The sequence below is a fragment of the Aotus nancymaae genome, unplaced genomic scaffold, assembly GCF_030222135.1.
Source record: "Aotus nancymaae isolate 86718 unplaced genomic scaffold, 86718_ANA_hifiasm-v0.15.2.pri h1tg000011l, whole genome shotgun sequence".
In the NCBI taxonomy this organism is placed as follows: Eukaryota; Metazoa; Chordata; class Mammalia; order Primates; family Aotidae; genus Aotus; species Aotus nancymaae.
The window spans coordinates 60,859,544-60,873,565 of NW_026988422.1; the positions used below are offsets into that span (position 1 = coordinate 60,859,544).

At 52.2% G+C, this 14,022-nt stretch overlaps 1 protein-coding gene across 7 annotated transcripts in view; it reads left to right on the forward strand.

Annotated features, from left to right (window-relative positions):
• TMEM63C (transmembrane protein 63C) overlaps positions 1 to 14,022 on the forward strand; it is a 143,703-nt gene that overhangs the window by 106,476 nt on the left and 23,205 nt on the right. For all 7 annotated transcript variants that reach the window (XR_001111430.2, XR_001111431.2, XM_012476839.2 and 4 more), the window contains exons 8-14: positions 4,121 to 4,263; positions 6,279 to 6,327; positions 8,731 to 8,839; positions 10,774 to 10,847; positions 11,493 to 11,573; positions 11,683 to 11,806; positions 12,553 to 12,686. Coding sequence is in view for 5 of the 7 variants with exons in the window: in XM_012476839.2 (XP_012332262.1) it covers positions 4,121 to 4,263; positions 6,279 to 6,327; positions 8,731 to 8,839; positions 10,774 to 10,847; positions 11,493 to 11,573; positions 11,683 to 11,806; positions 12,553 to 12,686 (714 nt within the window). In the remaining 2 variants the exon portion in view is untranslated. The remainder of the gene's footprint in view (positions 1 to 4,120; positions 4,264 to 6,278; positions 6,328 to 8,730; positions 8,840 to 10,773; positions 10,848 to 11,492; positions 11,574 to 11,682; positions 11,807 to 12,552; positions 12,687 to 14,022) is intronic.

The window sequence follows — 14,022 nt, forward strand, 5'->3', positions numbered from 1 at the left end:
TGGTGTGGCTAGAAGCAAGGTTTTGTGCTCAGCATGGCAGGGGAGGGTAAAAGATTGGGCTAGAAGGATCAGCTGGAATTTTTTTTCTTTTTTCTTTTTTTGAGACGGAGTTTTGCTTTGTATCCAGGCTGGAGTGCAGTGGCACGATTTCGGCTCACTGCAACCTCCACCTCCAGAGTTCAAGTGATTCTCCTGCCTCAGCCTCCTTAGTAGCTAGGATTACAGGCGCACGCCACCACACCCAGCTAATTTTTGTATTTTTAGTAGAGATGGGGTTTCCCCATGTTGGCCAGGCTGGTCTCGAACTCCTGACCTGAGGTGATCCACCTGCCTCAGTCTCTCAAAATGCTGGGATTACAGGCATGAGCCACCGCACCCAGCCTCAGCTGGGATCTTGACTGGCATACTGAGAAACTTGGGCTCTCAACTAGAGACAGTAGGGAGCCAATTAGTGTTTCCAAGCAGGAAATTCAGAACGATATATATGTGTAGACAGAAGTCTGGAGGGTGAATGGCATTAGAGGAAGTCCAAAGTCAAGGTGAGCAGTTAAGGAGGCTTTTCCAATGGTTAAAGAGGGAGATGCTGAACTTGGGCAGTGACCTGGAAAACAATGGTAGGGGAAGATGGGAGGGAGATCATGAGGCTACAGTCAGCAGGTTGTGACCTGTTTAAGAAAGAGGGAAAAATTGAGGTCTGGTGTCTGGGGAGGGGAGTAATGCCATTAGGTGGGGGAGGAAACACGAAATGATGAGATGTAGTCAGGGCAAGTATGCAAGCTGAAAAGGAGCTGTTGGGAAAACAGGATCGAAGCCTAGGAGAAAGGTCAGAGCTAGAGATTTCAACTGGGGAGATGGGGCATGGAGGCTGTAGCTGAAGTCATGGGAGCAGATGGGTCACCCAAGGAGGCAAGACCAGAAGCAGCCCAAGGGAAAGCCTCATTGAGGTGGGAAGAAGAGGCATCCTCTGGGGCTGGAATCACTGAAGCCAGGCCAGGATGAGGCTCCCGCCTAGGCAGGGGCGGCCCAGCAACCTTAGTGCTGCAGAGGTGGAGTAGAAGAGGGGCTGAGGAGAGGACGTTGACTTTGGTGAGTTGGGTCTCTGTTTGGAGGGCAGGCCTGGGCTAGGATGTCCAAGACACAGAGGCAGAGAAGGACGGTTGCCTTTTTCCAGAGGTGCATGGAAGGAGGGAAGTGAAGCTGTTGGAAGGAACTGGAGGGGAACCAGGTTGGAGAACAGATCAGAGAGTGGATGCTTGGGGAGTTGTTTTATTACAAAGTAACCAACAAGCACTTGAGCCTGGTTGTAGTTTACTGGGAAGAGGTGTGGGTGGATGCAGAGAGAAAAGGATGCTGAAGATGAGAGAGCAGAACAGTGGATCCAGCAAGTCTTCAGAAACAGGTGAAAGGAGGGGACGCAATGAGAGCAGAGACAGGGAATTAAAAAGTAGGAAGAACGGCGATTGGCTGGAAGGTCAGGGCGGGGCACTTAAAAGAAAGCGGGGGGGGGGGGGGGGGGGGAGGGAACAGGCCTAGTGGTGGAGGCAGGAATTCCTAACCCAGAAAGGGAATTCTAGTGCTCTCAGTGCCATCCAGTCCTGTTCAGCCTCTGCTCTCTCCGCGTGATTGGAGGCTCCTGGACCTCACCACCCCCTTGGGCAGAGCAAGAGGACACTTCCCTGCTCGCCAGAAGTTCTCATCTATCCCTCCTGGCATTTCATTCTCAAGTCCAGAGAGGGAAACATTTTAGCTGCTCAAAGTTAAAAAATCAAGAGTTCTGAATAATTCCTCAAGTGGGAACACTGAAAACCTTGAAGGTGTGCTTTTTGTAGTATTGTTTAAAAATGCATTTTTTTTTTTGAGATGGAGTCTCACTCTGTCTCCTGGGCTGGAGGGCAGTGGCATGATCTTGGCTCACTGCAACCTCCACCTCCTGGGTTCAAGCGATTCTCCTGCCTCAGCCTCCCAAGTAGCTGGGATTACAGGTGTGTGTCACCAAGCCTGGATAATTTTGTGTATTTTTAGTAGAGACAGGGTTTCACCAAATTGGCCAGGCTGGTCTTGAACTCCTGAACTCAAGTGATCCTCCTCACAAAAATATAGCTGGGCATAGTGGCACACACCTGTAATCCCAGCTACTTGGGAGGCTGAGGCAGGAGAATTGCTTTAATCCAGGAGACAGAGGTTGCAGTGAGCTGAGATCGTGCCGCTGCACTCCAGCCTGGGCGATAGAGTGAGACTCTGTCTCAAAACAAACAAACATTAACTACAAATGCTTTTTTTTTTTTTTTGAGACAGGGTCTCACTCTGTTCCCCAGGTCACTCAGGCTGGAGTTCAGTGGCATGATCTTGGCTCAGTGCAGCCTCAACCTTGGAGGCTCAAGTGATCCTCCTACCTCAGCCTCCAGAATAGCTGGGACTACAGGCACACGCTACCACACCCAATTCATTTAGATAGATAGATAAGATAGATGATAGATAGATAAGATAGATGATAGATAGATAGATAGATAGATAGATAGATAGATAGATAGTAGAGATGGGGTTTCATTATATTGCCCAGGCTGGTCTCAAAGGGCTGGGCTCAAGTGATCCACCTGCCTCCGCCTCCCAAAGTACTGGAATTACAGGCGCGAGCCACCGTGCCCAACCCCAAATGCTTTTTAGTCATTGTCTTAGGTTCAATGAGATTGTAGATGAATTATTTACTTCTCTTTCATATTTTCCAAAGTTTCTATGAGCATATGTTGCTTTTAAATTGTTTAAATCGAAGTATAGCACACACACGGAAAAGCGCACACCAAAAACTGTACAGCTCAGTGATCACAAAGCTAAGCCTGTGCCACCACCATCCTGATCCACAAGTAGAACATTGCCAACACCCAGCAGCTCTCTTCCTGCCCCCTAATCTTCATCCCCATTCTCCCAAACCGTAGCAGCATTCTGACTCCTAACTCTGTATCTTAGTATTGCCTATAGCCGAACTTCATATGTGAAATCACACTGTGTGTTGTTTGTGCCTCATGGCTTTTGCTCAGCATTGCGTTTTGAAGTTCAGCTATGGGTCGTATTTATTGCAGTATAGCGGGGTCCCCAACCTCCAGGCCACAGACCAATACCTGTCAGGAACCTGGCTACACAGCAGGAGGTGAGCAAGCATTACACCTGTCAGATCAGCCATGGCATGAGATTCACAAACCCTCTTGTGAACTGCACATATAAGGGGTCTAGGTTATGTGTTCCTTATGAGATCCTAACCAGTGCCTGATGATCTGAGGTAGAACAGTTTCATCCCAAAATTATCCCCCCACCACCGCCCTGCATCCCAGTCCATGGGAAAAATTGTCTTCCCCGAAACTGGTCTCTGGTGCCAAAAAGGTTGGGGACCACTGCTGTCTAGTATTTCATGATTTGTATATCACAATTCTTGTGTCCATTTCACCTTGATACGCATGTAAGTTGTTTCCAGTTTGAGGATGTTGCAAGAAATGCATCTGTGAAATTTTTGTACATGTCTCTGGGTACACATTCATGCATTTCTTTTGGGTATAAACCTAGGAGTGGAATCGCTAGGTCACGAAATGTGCATGTATTCCATTTCAGTAGATAATACCAACTGTCCTCTAGTGTAACTGCACCAGTGTATACACCCATGAGAGCAGGAGAGCTCCCAATGCCCCACATTCTCACCAACACTTAGTGTTTTTCAACTTTCCAATTTTGGCAAATCTAGCAGTGTGGAGTGATGTTTCAGGTGTTCCTTTTTCCCTGAATAGGGTGCTTCTCAATATCACAAGCGCTTTGTCTGGTGCCTGCACCATCGAAAGCACTCGAAATGTTTGAAGAAGTAATAAAAGGATGAATGAATGCCCTATATCAAGAATACCTCTGGATTCCTGAGTGTATATCTGTAACAGAGCCTCTATCTTTGATATGTCTGTGAAATTCAGTTAAAATATACTTCAGGAATAACAGAGGCTTTGAGATAGAGGACAATATTTCCAAACAAAATAAAAACTTGGGGAAGGGAGTGATCATATTCTGCCCTTCCCTCCACCTCCCCCCAACAAGTGGCAGCCATGCTGGCTCCCAAGGCATGTCCTTGTGTGTGTGTCTCTTCCAGGGACGAGGATCTGATTAACAAGTGTGGGGACGACGCGCGCATCTACCTCGCGTTCCAGTACCACCTCATCATCTTTGTGCTCATCATCTGCATCCCCTCCCTGGGCATCATTTTGCCCATCAACTATACTGGATCTGTTCTGGGTAGGCAGAGCTCAGCAGGCCTCGGGGCAGCAGCTGGACCTGAGGGGCAGCCAGGCAATCCAGATGGGGCTGGGGTTGGGGGTCTAGACATCTATTTTAATCCTGCCTCTGGGAGTTTGTGGTTGTATGAACTTGGACAAGCCACGCTTCGCTTCTCTCATGTGGGGACTGGAGACGATTCCTCCTTTGTCACAGGTTTGACCCAGGGCCTGGCACACAGCAGCTCATAGTATTCATTCAATTTGGAACTGAGTGTTCATTCATGGCCCCACTCTGGCCAATTGTTCCTAGAGATGCTTTTATGACATGTGACCCACTACAAAGATCCCTGAACCCACTGTGTTAGACATAACACCATAGGTGCAGAATTTGACTTGTAGGACATCTACTCCCACTCACTGAAACAGGGTAAACCCTTTGGACATAACAGCATTGCGGATGAGACCTTGGCTTCCAAAACAGAAAAATCATGGCTCCACAGTGTTTGCCCACATCTGCTTCCCAGAAAATGCCTTTGCCTAGCTAACAGATTATTTTTATTTTATTTTGGTTTTTTTCAGACAGCATTTCACTATTGTCACCCTGCCTGGAGTGCAATGACAGGATCTCGGCTCACTGCAACCCCCGCCTCCTGGGTTCAAGCGATTCTCCTGCCTCAGCCTCCCAAGTAGCTGGGATTACAGGTGCCCGCCCCCACACCTGGCTAATTTTTTGTATTTTTAGTAGAGAAAGGGTTTCATCATGTTGGCCAGGCTGGTCTCAAATTCCTGACCTCCGGTGATCTGCCCACTTTGGCCTCCAAAAGTTCTGGGATTACAGGCATGAGCCACCGCACCCAGCCGCTGACATGTTATTTAATCTTGTATATGGCAAATCAGTTTCCTGAACTTCAGTTTCCTCAACTGTCTTGAGGATCACGAGATAACATGCCACATACCTACACAGTGCTTGATATACATAGTAGGTGCTCATTGAAGAGCAGCTCATATTTCACTTAGAATCATGAAGCTGAACGGAGCTGTATGAAGGCTGTAAATGGAATGGTGCTGAATAGCACCTTAAATGCCGCAGCGGCAACCAGCTCTGCCTTGATTCCTCAGGTTTCTGCCTATTTCTCCTTGGCTGGAGCTAGACCTTAATTAATTCAGGTTAGCACACTGAGCGTCCATGCCACCAAATTCCACTACCAGAGTAACGTCTGAATCCTCTTTCCAGAGTCTCATCCTACCAGCTGGTATGTTGGCAATGATAATATCATGCAGGATTTTTAGACACATTTTACAAAACCTGGGGGTGTCTGAACTGTCAAACTAATACTCATAGCCAGAAGGATTTCCTGTGAGTGAGGCAGTGTCGCCTTTTCTGGACACTGCCAGTGGTAATAGTGTTGCTAATTTCATCATTCTGCTCATGGCTGGATGGCTGGTGCCTTCAACAAGCATTCACTGGGCGTCCATTATGCGCCATTCGTGCCCTGGAGATACCACACAAAGAAGTGTTGGCCGGACGCAGTGGCTCATGCCTGTAATCCCAACACTTTGGGAGGCCGAGGCGGGTGGATCATGAGGTCAGCAGATCGAGACCATCCTGGCCAACCTGGTGAAACCCCATTTCTACCAAAAATACAAAAATTTGTGTGGTGGCACATGCCCGTAGTCCCAGCTACTCAGGAGGCTGAGGCAGGACAGTCGTTTGAACCTAGGAGGCTGAGGCTGCAGTGAGCCGAGATTGCACCATTGCACTCTAGCCTGGGTGACAGAGTGAGACTGTCTCAAAAAAAAAAAAAAAAAAAGCGTTCTCACTTGTCTCCTGAGATCCCCAATCAGCCATGCCAGGGAACGGAGGCCTCTGATGTTTTTGTTAAAAGTTGGGGACATACTCTGGGGAACCAGAAGGAAGAAGAAGACAAAGGCAAGCATCTCTAGACCCCAGGCATTCGTCCAGGAACCTTGAATCTGGCGCCCCACAGCAACAGAGGAGCCAGGCTCGAGGTCAGCAGCTTCTTTCTCTTCCAGACTGGAGCAGTCACTTTGCTCGGACCACCATTGTCAATGTCTCCACAGAGTAGGTACCTGATCTTAACCTCCCATTCTGTTGGCTGGGGGTGTCGATGGGGAGAGGAGGTCTAACATGTCAGTTTGCAACCTGGGCACTGTTTTGCTGATAAGAAAGGCCTGGTTTCCCTGGGAACTGGGTCCGGAGTGAGATGCCAGAAGCTGCATCCTCTTGGTGGGACAGGACTCCTGGTGCCCTGTGTCCTCCTCTGTCATGAGTAGAGCTGCCCAAACTGGCCACTCATGAAGACCTGGAGAAATGGTCCTATTTGCTTAGTGTACACAGATCCCAAGAAGCAGAGACCATGTCCTGAAAGAGACTGAAGATTGTTTTTCTGCCACCAATAGGTTCCGGTCAGCCATCATATACCTGAGTGAATCATGGGCCTGACCGTCCCCCTCAGTCTCACAGCCGACTCACGCCCACCTCTGCCATTAACTGGCATGGGTCTGAAGCAGTGCACCCCCAACATGAGCTTTAGCCCGATTCATGTCCACTGTTGGGGAAGGGCCGTTGGACGTGCTCTCTAAGCTCCTTCCCCTCCCAGGCTGAGAACCTGTGGGTTTCAACATCAGCCAACCCAACTAGTGGCCGTATCAATTTGTCCTGAGCCAAATGTGGCCCCACTGGTCCATGCCACGGCCCCCTAGGTGTCTAGGCTGGGCTTGGCTGATTCCTGACAAAGCTGCAGAAGCAGTTCCAGCAAGTGTGAGCGGGATTCACACACCCCTGCCTCACCACCTCCCTGCCCTGCCCCGTCCCTCTGCTCCTGCACCTCTGCAATACACCTTGGAGCAGACTAGCTTAACCCAAACTCTGAAATGAGCAGAAAGGGGCTATGGCATCCCCTCACCTTTCCTTTTACCACATCCTCCCCTGGGGATGCCAACCAGAGCAGGGATATCGGCTCCTTCCTGAGGCCCATTGCTGGCTGGAGGTACCTACATCTTCCCAACAAAAAGTGAATTCTAGTAGAGCAGCAAAAAGCCATCAGTCTCCATGAATCCATTCTGGCAGAGAGTTGGAGCGTTGTATACAGACCACGTAGCCTTGCCCCTCTGTGGAAATGGAGGGTGGAGGCATCTAACAAATGGCAATGGCGTGTGAGGTGCCAGGCATTGGGGATATTTTGAAACAAGGTGGCCTTTCTTTCCTCTAACAACACAGAATAAGGTGGGCCCTATTTCTGAGCAGCAATCCTAGCCAGATGCTTTGATGGCGTCATGTGAGTTGAAAGCAGGGATGGCAAACGTGGCCCAAGAGCCGCCACTCTCTTACCCCAGGGGAGGTGCAGCAGACCATCTGGCCCTCCTGCCCCGAGGCCTGCAGGTAACCCCGGCCTTTCCTCACTTGGTCTGCTGTGCAGCGTGGGGGCCTGAGCCACAGCAGCTGGCAGGATGGCATTAGCAGTGAAGAATCTAAGTACTTCAGCAGCTCTGGGCTCACCTCCCAGAGCACTGCTGCTACAGTGACCTTGGGTGGGTCAGCAACCCACTCTCACCCTCATTTCCCCATGAATGGAGTGAAGATAACCACATGCATACCTACGTGCGTGGTGGAGTCTAGTGAGAAAATGCACACCATGTACTCAGTCCCACCTGGATCTGGCCCAGAGTAAGCACTCAATAGACATCCCCACCATAAGCTGGAACCAGACCCTTCTCACCACCGATGCCCCCTTCCGAGGCACCTGAGTGTCTGACCTCCAAGAAGGTGTTCCTGGAAAGACTGCATGTGGGCTGGGAGAGGGGGGTCCGGGGAGATTGTGATCGGTGGGAGGGGGTGTCTGAGAAGACTGCAGTGGATGAGGAGACATTTGAGAGACTGTGATGGGTGAGAAGGGAGGGTCCAGGGAGACTGATGGGTGGGAGGGAGACCTGGGAGACTGTGATGGGTTGGGGGGCATCCCAGGAGACTGCGATTGGTGGGGGCAGGTTGAAGGAGGGTATGACTATGACCAGTTGGGGGTCCACGGAGACTGCAATGGGTTGTTGGGGGGGTCCAAGGAGACTGTGATGGTTGGGAGGGAGCAGGGAGCCCTAGGAGACTGTGTGGGTGGAGGAGGTGTCAGGGAGACTGCGGTGGGTGGGGGCGTCCAGGAACACTGCTATTGGTGCAGGGGGATCCAGAGAGACTGGGATGGGCTGTGGGGGTCTGTGACTGTGACCAGCTGAGGGGTTCTGGGAGACTGTGATGGGTGGAGATGTGGGGAGACTGATTGAGGTGACCCCAGGAGACTGTGATGGGTGGGGGTGTCTGGGGAGACTCTTATGGGTTGTGGGGGTCTCAGGAGACTGTGATGGGTTGGGGGAGCCCAGGAGACTAACGGTAGGGGGAGGCCTAGGGGTCTGTGTGCAGCAGGCTCTGGGAACTCGCAGGCTAACCTCACTGCTGCTGCCTCCCTGCCTGTAGGAGCAAGCTCCTGTGGCTGCACAGCCTGCTGTCCTTCTTCTACTTCATCACCAACTTCATGTTCATGTCTCATCACTGCCTAGGGTTTTCACCCAGGAATAGTCAAAAGGTAAGTAGCCCACAGAGCTGCTCCCCACTGGGAGATGGGGCCCCTCCCCACTGGGCCGACTCCTCCCAGCCCACAGAGAAGTCCTCAGAGGGTCCAGGGAGACTGTAACAGGTGGGAGGTATGGTTTCACCTGAGCAGGGGCCAAGCTTCCTCCCTTCAGCCCTGGTAACAATCATCTGGTCCCCACCTCTCACCCTCCTCCACCCGCTCACCCTCCTCCGCCCTCTCACCCTCCTCCGCCTTCTTACTCTCTCCTCTGCCCTCTCACTCTTCTCTACCCTCTCACCCTCCTCCGCCCTCTCACCCTCCTCCACCCTCTCACCCTCCTCCACCCTCTCACCCCCAATGAAACTTTCAGACTGGTTGGTAAATAGCTGCTGCCCAGGTACCTCCTATCCCTGGCCTTCTGCTGTCCCGCCCCTCCCCAGGGACTCCTGGACTTCCCATCATCTGCAGACTAAAGGATTAACAAGGCCCAGTGGGCCAGTGGGGGCCTCCGTGCTAAGTGGTCAGGGCCCTGCTGAAATGCTGCTACCTAGTGTACCTGGCCCTGCCCGTTCCTGCTAGGCCCATGCCTCACCCTTCTGCAGTCTCTCTGAGGTCAGAGGCCCCCTGTGTATCCCCACTGTCTCAGTTTGGGTGGGGATGTCCAAGCAGGCCCTAACACTTGGATTGCGTAGCACTTATTTATGGGAGGTGGTCCCAGGAAAGGCCAGTAAGGGAGGGGGATGCAAAGACAGCCAATAAAGGAGTGTTGACGGATGACTTACCACTGTGGGCAACTGGAGCTTCGTGACCCAGGAACTCCAGGGGTTGGTGTAGAACGCATGGCCCAGAATCTTCCTGGAGGTGAGCAATCGGGGATATTTTTCCACCAACTCCCTGTCCACCATTCATGGAGGGCTGCACTTGGGGACTTTAGCGCCTCTGCTTCTTGCCCTGCACAAAAGCTGAACATGCCCCCAAGGCCAGGAAAGAGCAGTCACAGTGTTTGAAGTATGCAGCAGGTTTTGGTGTGCAGAGATGACCACCGAGGGGCCAGGGGCAGGCACCAGCAGTGCCACCACCTGGACCAGCACCCATGCTCCAGTGGGGATGGGCAACAGTGAGGATGAGCGTCCTAGCTCCTGTCCTCAGCCTTTCAAAGGTTCAGCATGTGGAATCAGCTCCTTCCGGACCATCCGTTCAAAAAGCCTGATTCACTTGAACCCACCCCAGAGTGCAAATCCACATCCCCTGAAAAGTGACCCTGAATGCTTCAGCCTGCCAGGCATGGAGACTTGGTCACCCTTGACAAGTCTGGCCTCTGCCACTTCAGCTTTCCTTATTGTCACCAGAAGCCCTTTCAAGACCCCTGATTCCTGCAGCGTAATTTACTAGACTGTCATCTTAAAGATGACGGCCCAGGAAGATATTTCCCATTCACAGAATAAAATGTGAAGTTTGGGGGAAGCTTCCCTATTCTCTCCGCAGAGTCTCGTTTACTTCCCAACTCCCCCACCCAGTCTCACATGAGGGATTTCCCTGGCGATGTGGGGCTTTACGCTGGAACAGTGGAAGCTGCAGGGAGACCGGAAATCACTGTGGGGTCGCTCGGGCATCTCTTTCCAATCATGGAGCTCTGACCCTCCACACCAGCCTGACGGCAGCCTTCCAGCCCTTCCTCCCTTGACCACAGCGGTCTGTGGCGGGGTACCCACACTGGGCACCGAGGAAAACAGAAGCTCAGAGCGGCCTGGCTCGGGCACTTCTTTGGCCCACAGTGGCAACCAGCTTGGCTTTGGCTTTCTTGGCTTTCTCAGCAAGGAGGCACTGGATCAGCAGCCTGCTGTGAGCAGAAGGCTTGCTTCCAAGAGAGTGGGCCACCAGAAGACTGCGATACCTGGAATTCCCGTGCAAGCAGTCGTCTCTCTCGTTTGCTTCTTCCCATGCAGGTCACAAGGACACTAATGATCACCTATGTGCCCACGGACGTTGAAGACCCAGAAATCATCATTAAGCATTTTCAGTAAGTGGGTCGGGTGGGCTGAGGCATAGATTGCTTCCTCCTCGTAACCCCGTCTGGGTCCTCAAGTGGGTACTGAGTTGGTGCAGGATGGGGGACTGGGACACTCTGGGGGTGGCTCTCCCTAGACTCAGCTCAGAATCAGCTTTTCAGAATGTGGAGGGCTGCTGGCGCTGGAGCAGGGTTTCTGAAGTCAGGGACTTCCTGTGTGGCATGGGCGTGATATGGGCAATGAGAATTTTCCTTACTCCTGCTGCTCCAGCTACTGAGCACAGGGAACCTTGGATCACAGCTATTTAGAACACATCATCTGGAGACATCCTTTATGACCCCAAGTTCCTAGCCCCAAGGACACCGTTCATGAGCTAATTATCTCTTTGTGAACAGCTCTCTCCTCCTGGGTTCCCCAGTGGGCGGAGCTCTGCCATTTGGCCCTGTTCTGAGTGGTGTAGGAAGGATTTGGCAGCTCTCAGATCACCAGGGTTTAAATCCTGAGGTTCAGCTTTAGAAGCAGAGATGGAGTCTCCCATCCAGGGACACCAGGCAGCTGAGCCACCCAGCCCCAAGGGCTGACATGCTGGACAGGGGGTGGGGGCAGCACATTCCCAACCTCACAGGCCGACTCAGCACCCATGTCTGTGGCTACAGCGAGGCCTATCCAGGCAGTGTCGTGACCAGAGTCCACTTCTGCTATGACGTCAGGAACCTGATCGACTTGGACGATCAGAGGTGAGACCTCAGTGGGGCCTTTCAGGGTCCGGGGTGGGGGTAAAAGGGGAGGATGGGACTCTGCTGTCCCCTGACCTGCAGGTCCTTCTCCCGTTGCCCATGCTGGCAGGCGCCATGCCATGCGGGGCCGGCTTTTCTACACAGCCAAGGCCAAGAAGACTGGGAAGGTGATGATCAGGATCCACCCCTGTGCCCGCCTGTGCTTCTGCAGGTGCTGGACCTGCTTCAAGGAGGTAACTAGCATGAGCATCAGGAGCACAGCAAGGGAGGGGTGGGGTCCTGGAGCTCTAGGCTCTGTGCCTTCACCCACAATGTTGGGCCCCAGGCCCCACTCAGGTCTGCTCCAGTGCTCCCCACCCAGCCCCTCCCTCCCCATCCACCATGTTCTCCCTCCCTGTTGAGATGGGAGCCTTTCTGAAGGCCACTTTCAGAACAATCCAGGGAAGCTTGCTGCTGTCTCCTTTCTGGTCTTGGATGGAAGAAAGAGAAAGACCAGAGAAAATATAGCAGGCTACTGGAGGCTGCCAGGCCTCAGACTTCCAAAGAGATAGGACAGAAACATTTGAAGGCAGCAGCCTGTCTTATCACCCGACCACTGTGGCTCAAAGAGGGCGTCAAGACTCAGACACCTGCTTCAGGACTACATCAAAATTCTGCCAGTCCAGGAAAAGAATCACCCACTCTCATGGAAATGCAGCAACTACATTCACTTTTCTGGGGTCCTCCCCAAGCCTGAAAGCCCCCTGGTGCCCCTAGCTGTGCCTCACTTTCCCCAGATCTGGGGGCAGGGGTGAGTGGCAGAGTCATCACCTCTTCTTGTTCTAGAGGTGGGCCTTTGAAGGCCAGCCAGGGTCCTGGGCCCCTTGAGGCGCTTCAAGGCCACCACAATCCAGGGAAGCTGGAGCAGGGAGGACCCTCGGGACCAGGGAGGCCTTCCCAGGGCTCTGGCCCCAGCTCTGAGGGCCGCCTGCCACCCCAGGTGGATGCTGAGCAGTATTACAGTGAGCTGGAGGAACAGCTGACGGACGAGTTCAACGCTGAGCTCAACCGTGTGCCACTCAAGCGCCTGGACCTGATCTTCGTCACCTTCCAGGACTCCAGGATGGCCAAGCGGTGAGCACCAGGCAGGCTCCCCACCCAGCCCAAGCACGCCCCTGCTTCTCTGCACCCTCCTCCCTCACCCCCTCCAGTTTCCCCTTCTGCCTCCCCTGGGCCTTCCAAGCTCCTCACAGGCAGCTGCCATCTGGCTCTCCAGCAGGATGAGATGGCCATACCCACTCCACCCAGCTACTGGGGCCCACCTGGTCTTGAGGAGTGCCCAGGCTGGGACTTCTCACTTCCTGTCCTTGCTTCAGCACAGAGGTGGCCAGAGAAGCCTTTGATTTCATGGCTCCTCTTTGCCTTGACAAGAATGACATCCTTTTTTTTTTTTTTTTTTTTTTTTTTTTGAGTCAGAGTCTCATTCTATTGCCCAGGCTGGAGTGCAGTGGCATGATCTCGGCTCACTGCAACTTCTGCCTCCCAGGTTCAAGCGATTCTCCTGCCTCAGCCACCCTAGTAGCTGGGATTACAGGCACCCACCACCATACCCAGCTAATTTTTGTATTTTTAGTAGAGACAGAGTTTCACCATGTTGGCCAGGCTGGTCTCGAACTCCTGACCTCAGATGATCTGCCCGCCTTAGCCTCCCAAAGTGCTGGAATTACAGGCACGAGCCACCATGCCCAGTCGACATCCGTTTTCTCCCTCGTGGCACACATGTCACTCACTCCTCACCATAAGAGAGAGTCAGGATAGAGAAGCCCTGCCTGCCCTTCTCCTGGTGCAGGCCTCCCTCACTCATAGCCCTTCAGCCCCCTCTCTTCTCTGCCCCAGCCTCTGGCAGCCCTGCCTTGACAAGGAGTGAATTCAGTCCACTCTGGAATGTTCCAGAAGGATCCTTAGGACAGGGCCAAAGTCCAGAATTCATCTCTTAAGAACTGTGCGGGGGCCCTCTTCTCTCTGGGAAAGGCTGATCGTGTATAGCACTTTGTCCTCACTCACCCCAACCCTACAAATGAAGAACAGAACTACCTAGATTTTACTCACAAACAATGGTGCACAATTTTGCAAGTTCCTTACATTCTCAACTTTTTATCTGGCAAATTTGGTTACTTGTATCTGCTCTGTTCACCTCCCAGAGGCTTAACAAGTGATATGTCTTCTATTTAGTTTCTATTGTTGTTTAAAGCAATACACCTACCTAAGGTAATACTGCTCGTTCTTTGAGACATCGTCATTTGGTAGAGAGGACCAGAGGCTTACTTACAGCAGAATATGAGCTAGCAAGCCAGAGATGGGGCTCCATCTTTGTTCACATCTCTGGGCACCTCGATTTAGTCATCTGTGCAATTGAGATGATACTGGTCATCAATTAGCACAGTATCAGGCACACAGAAAGAACTCAATA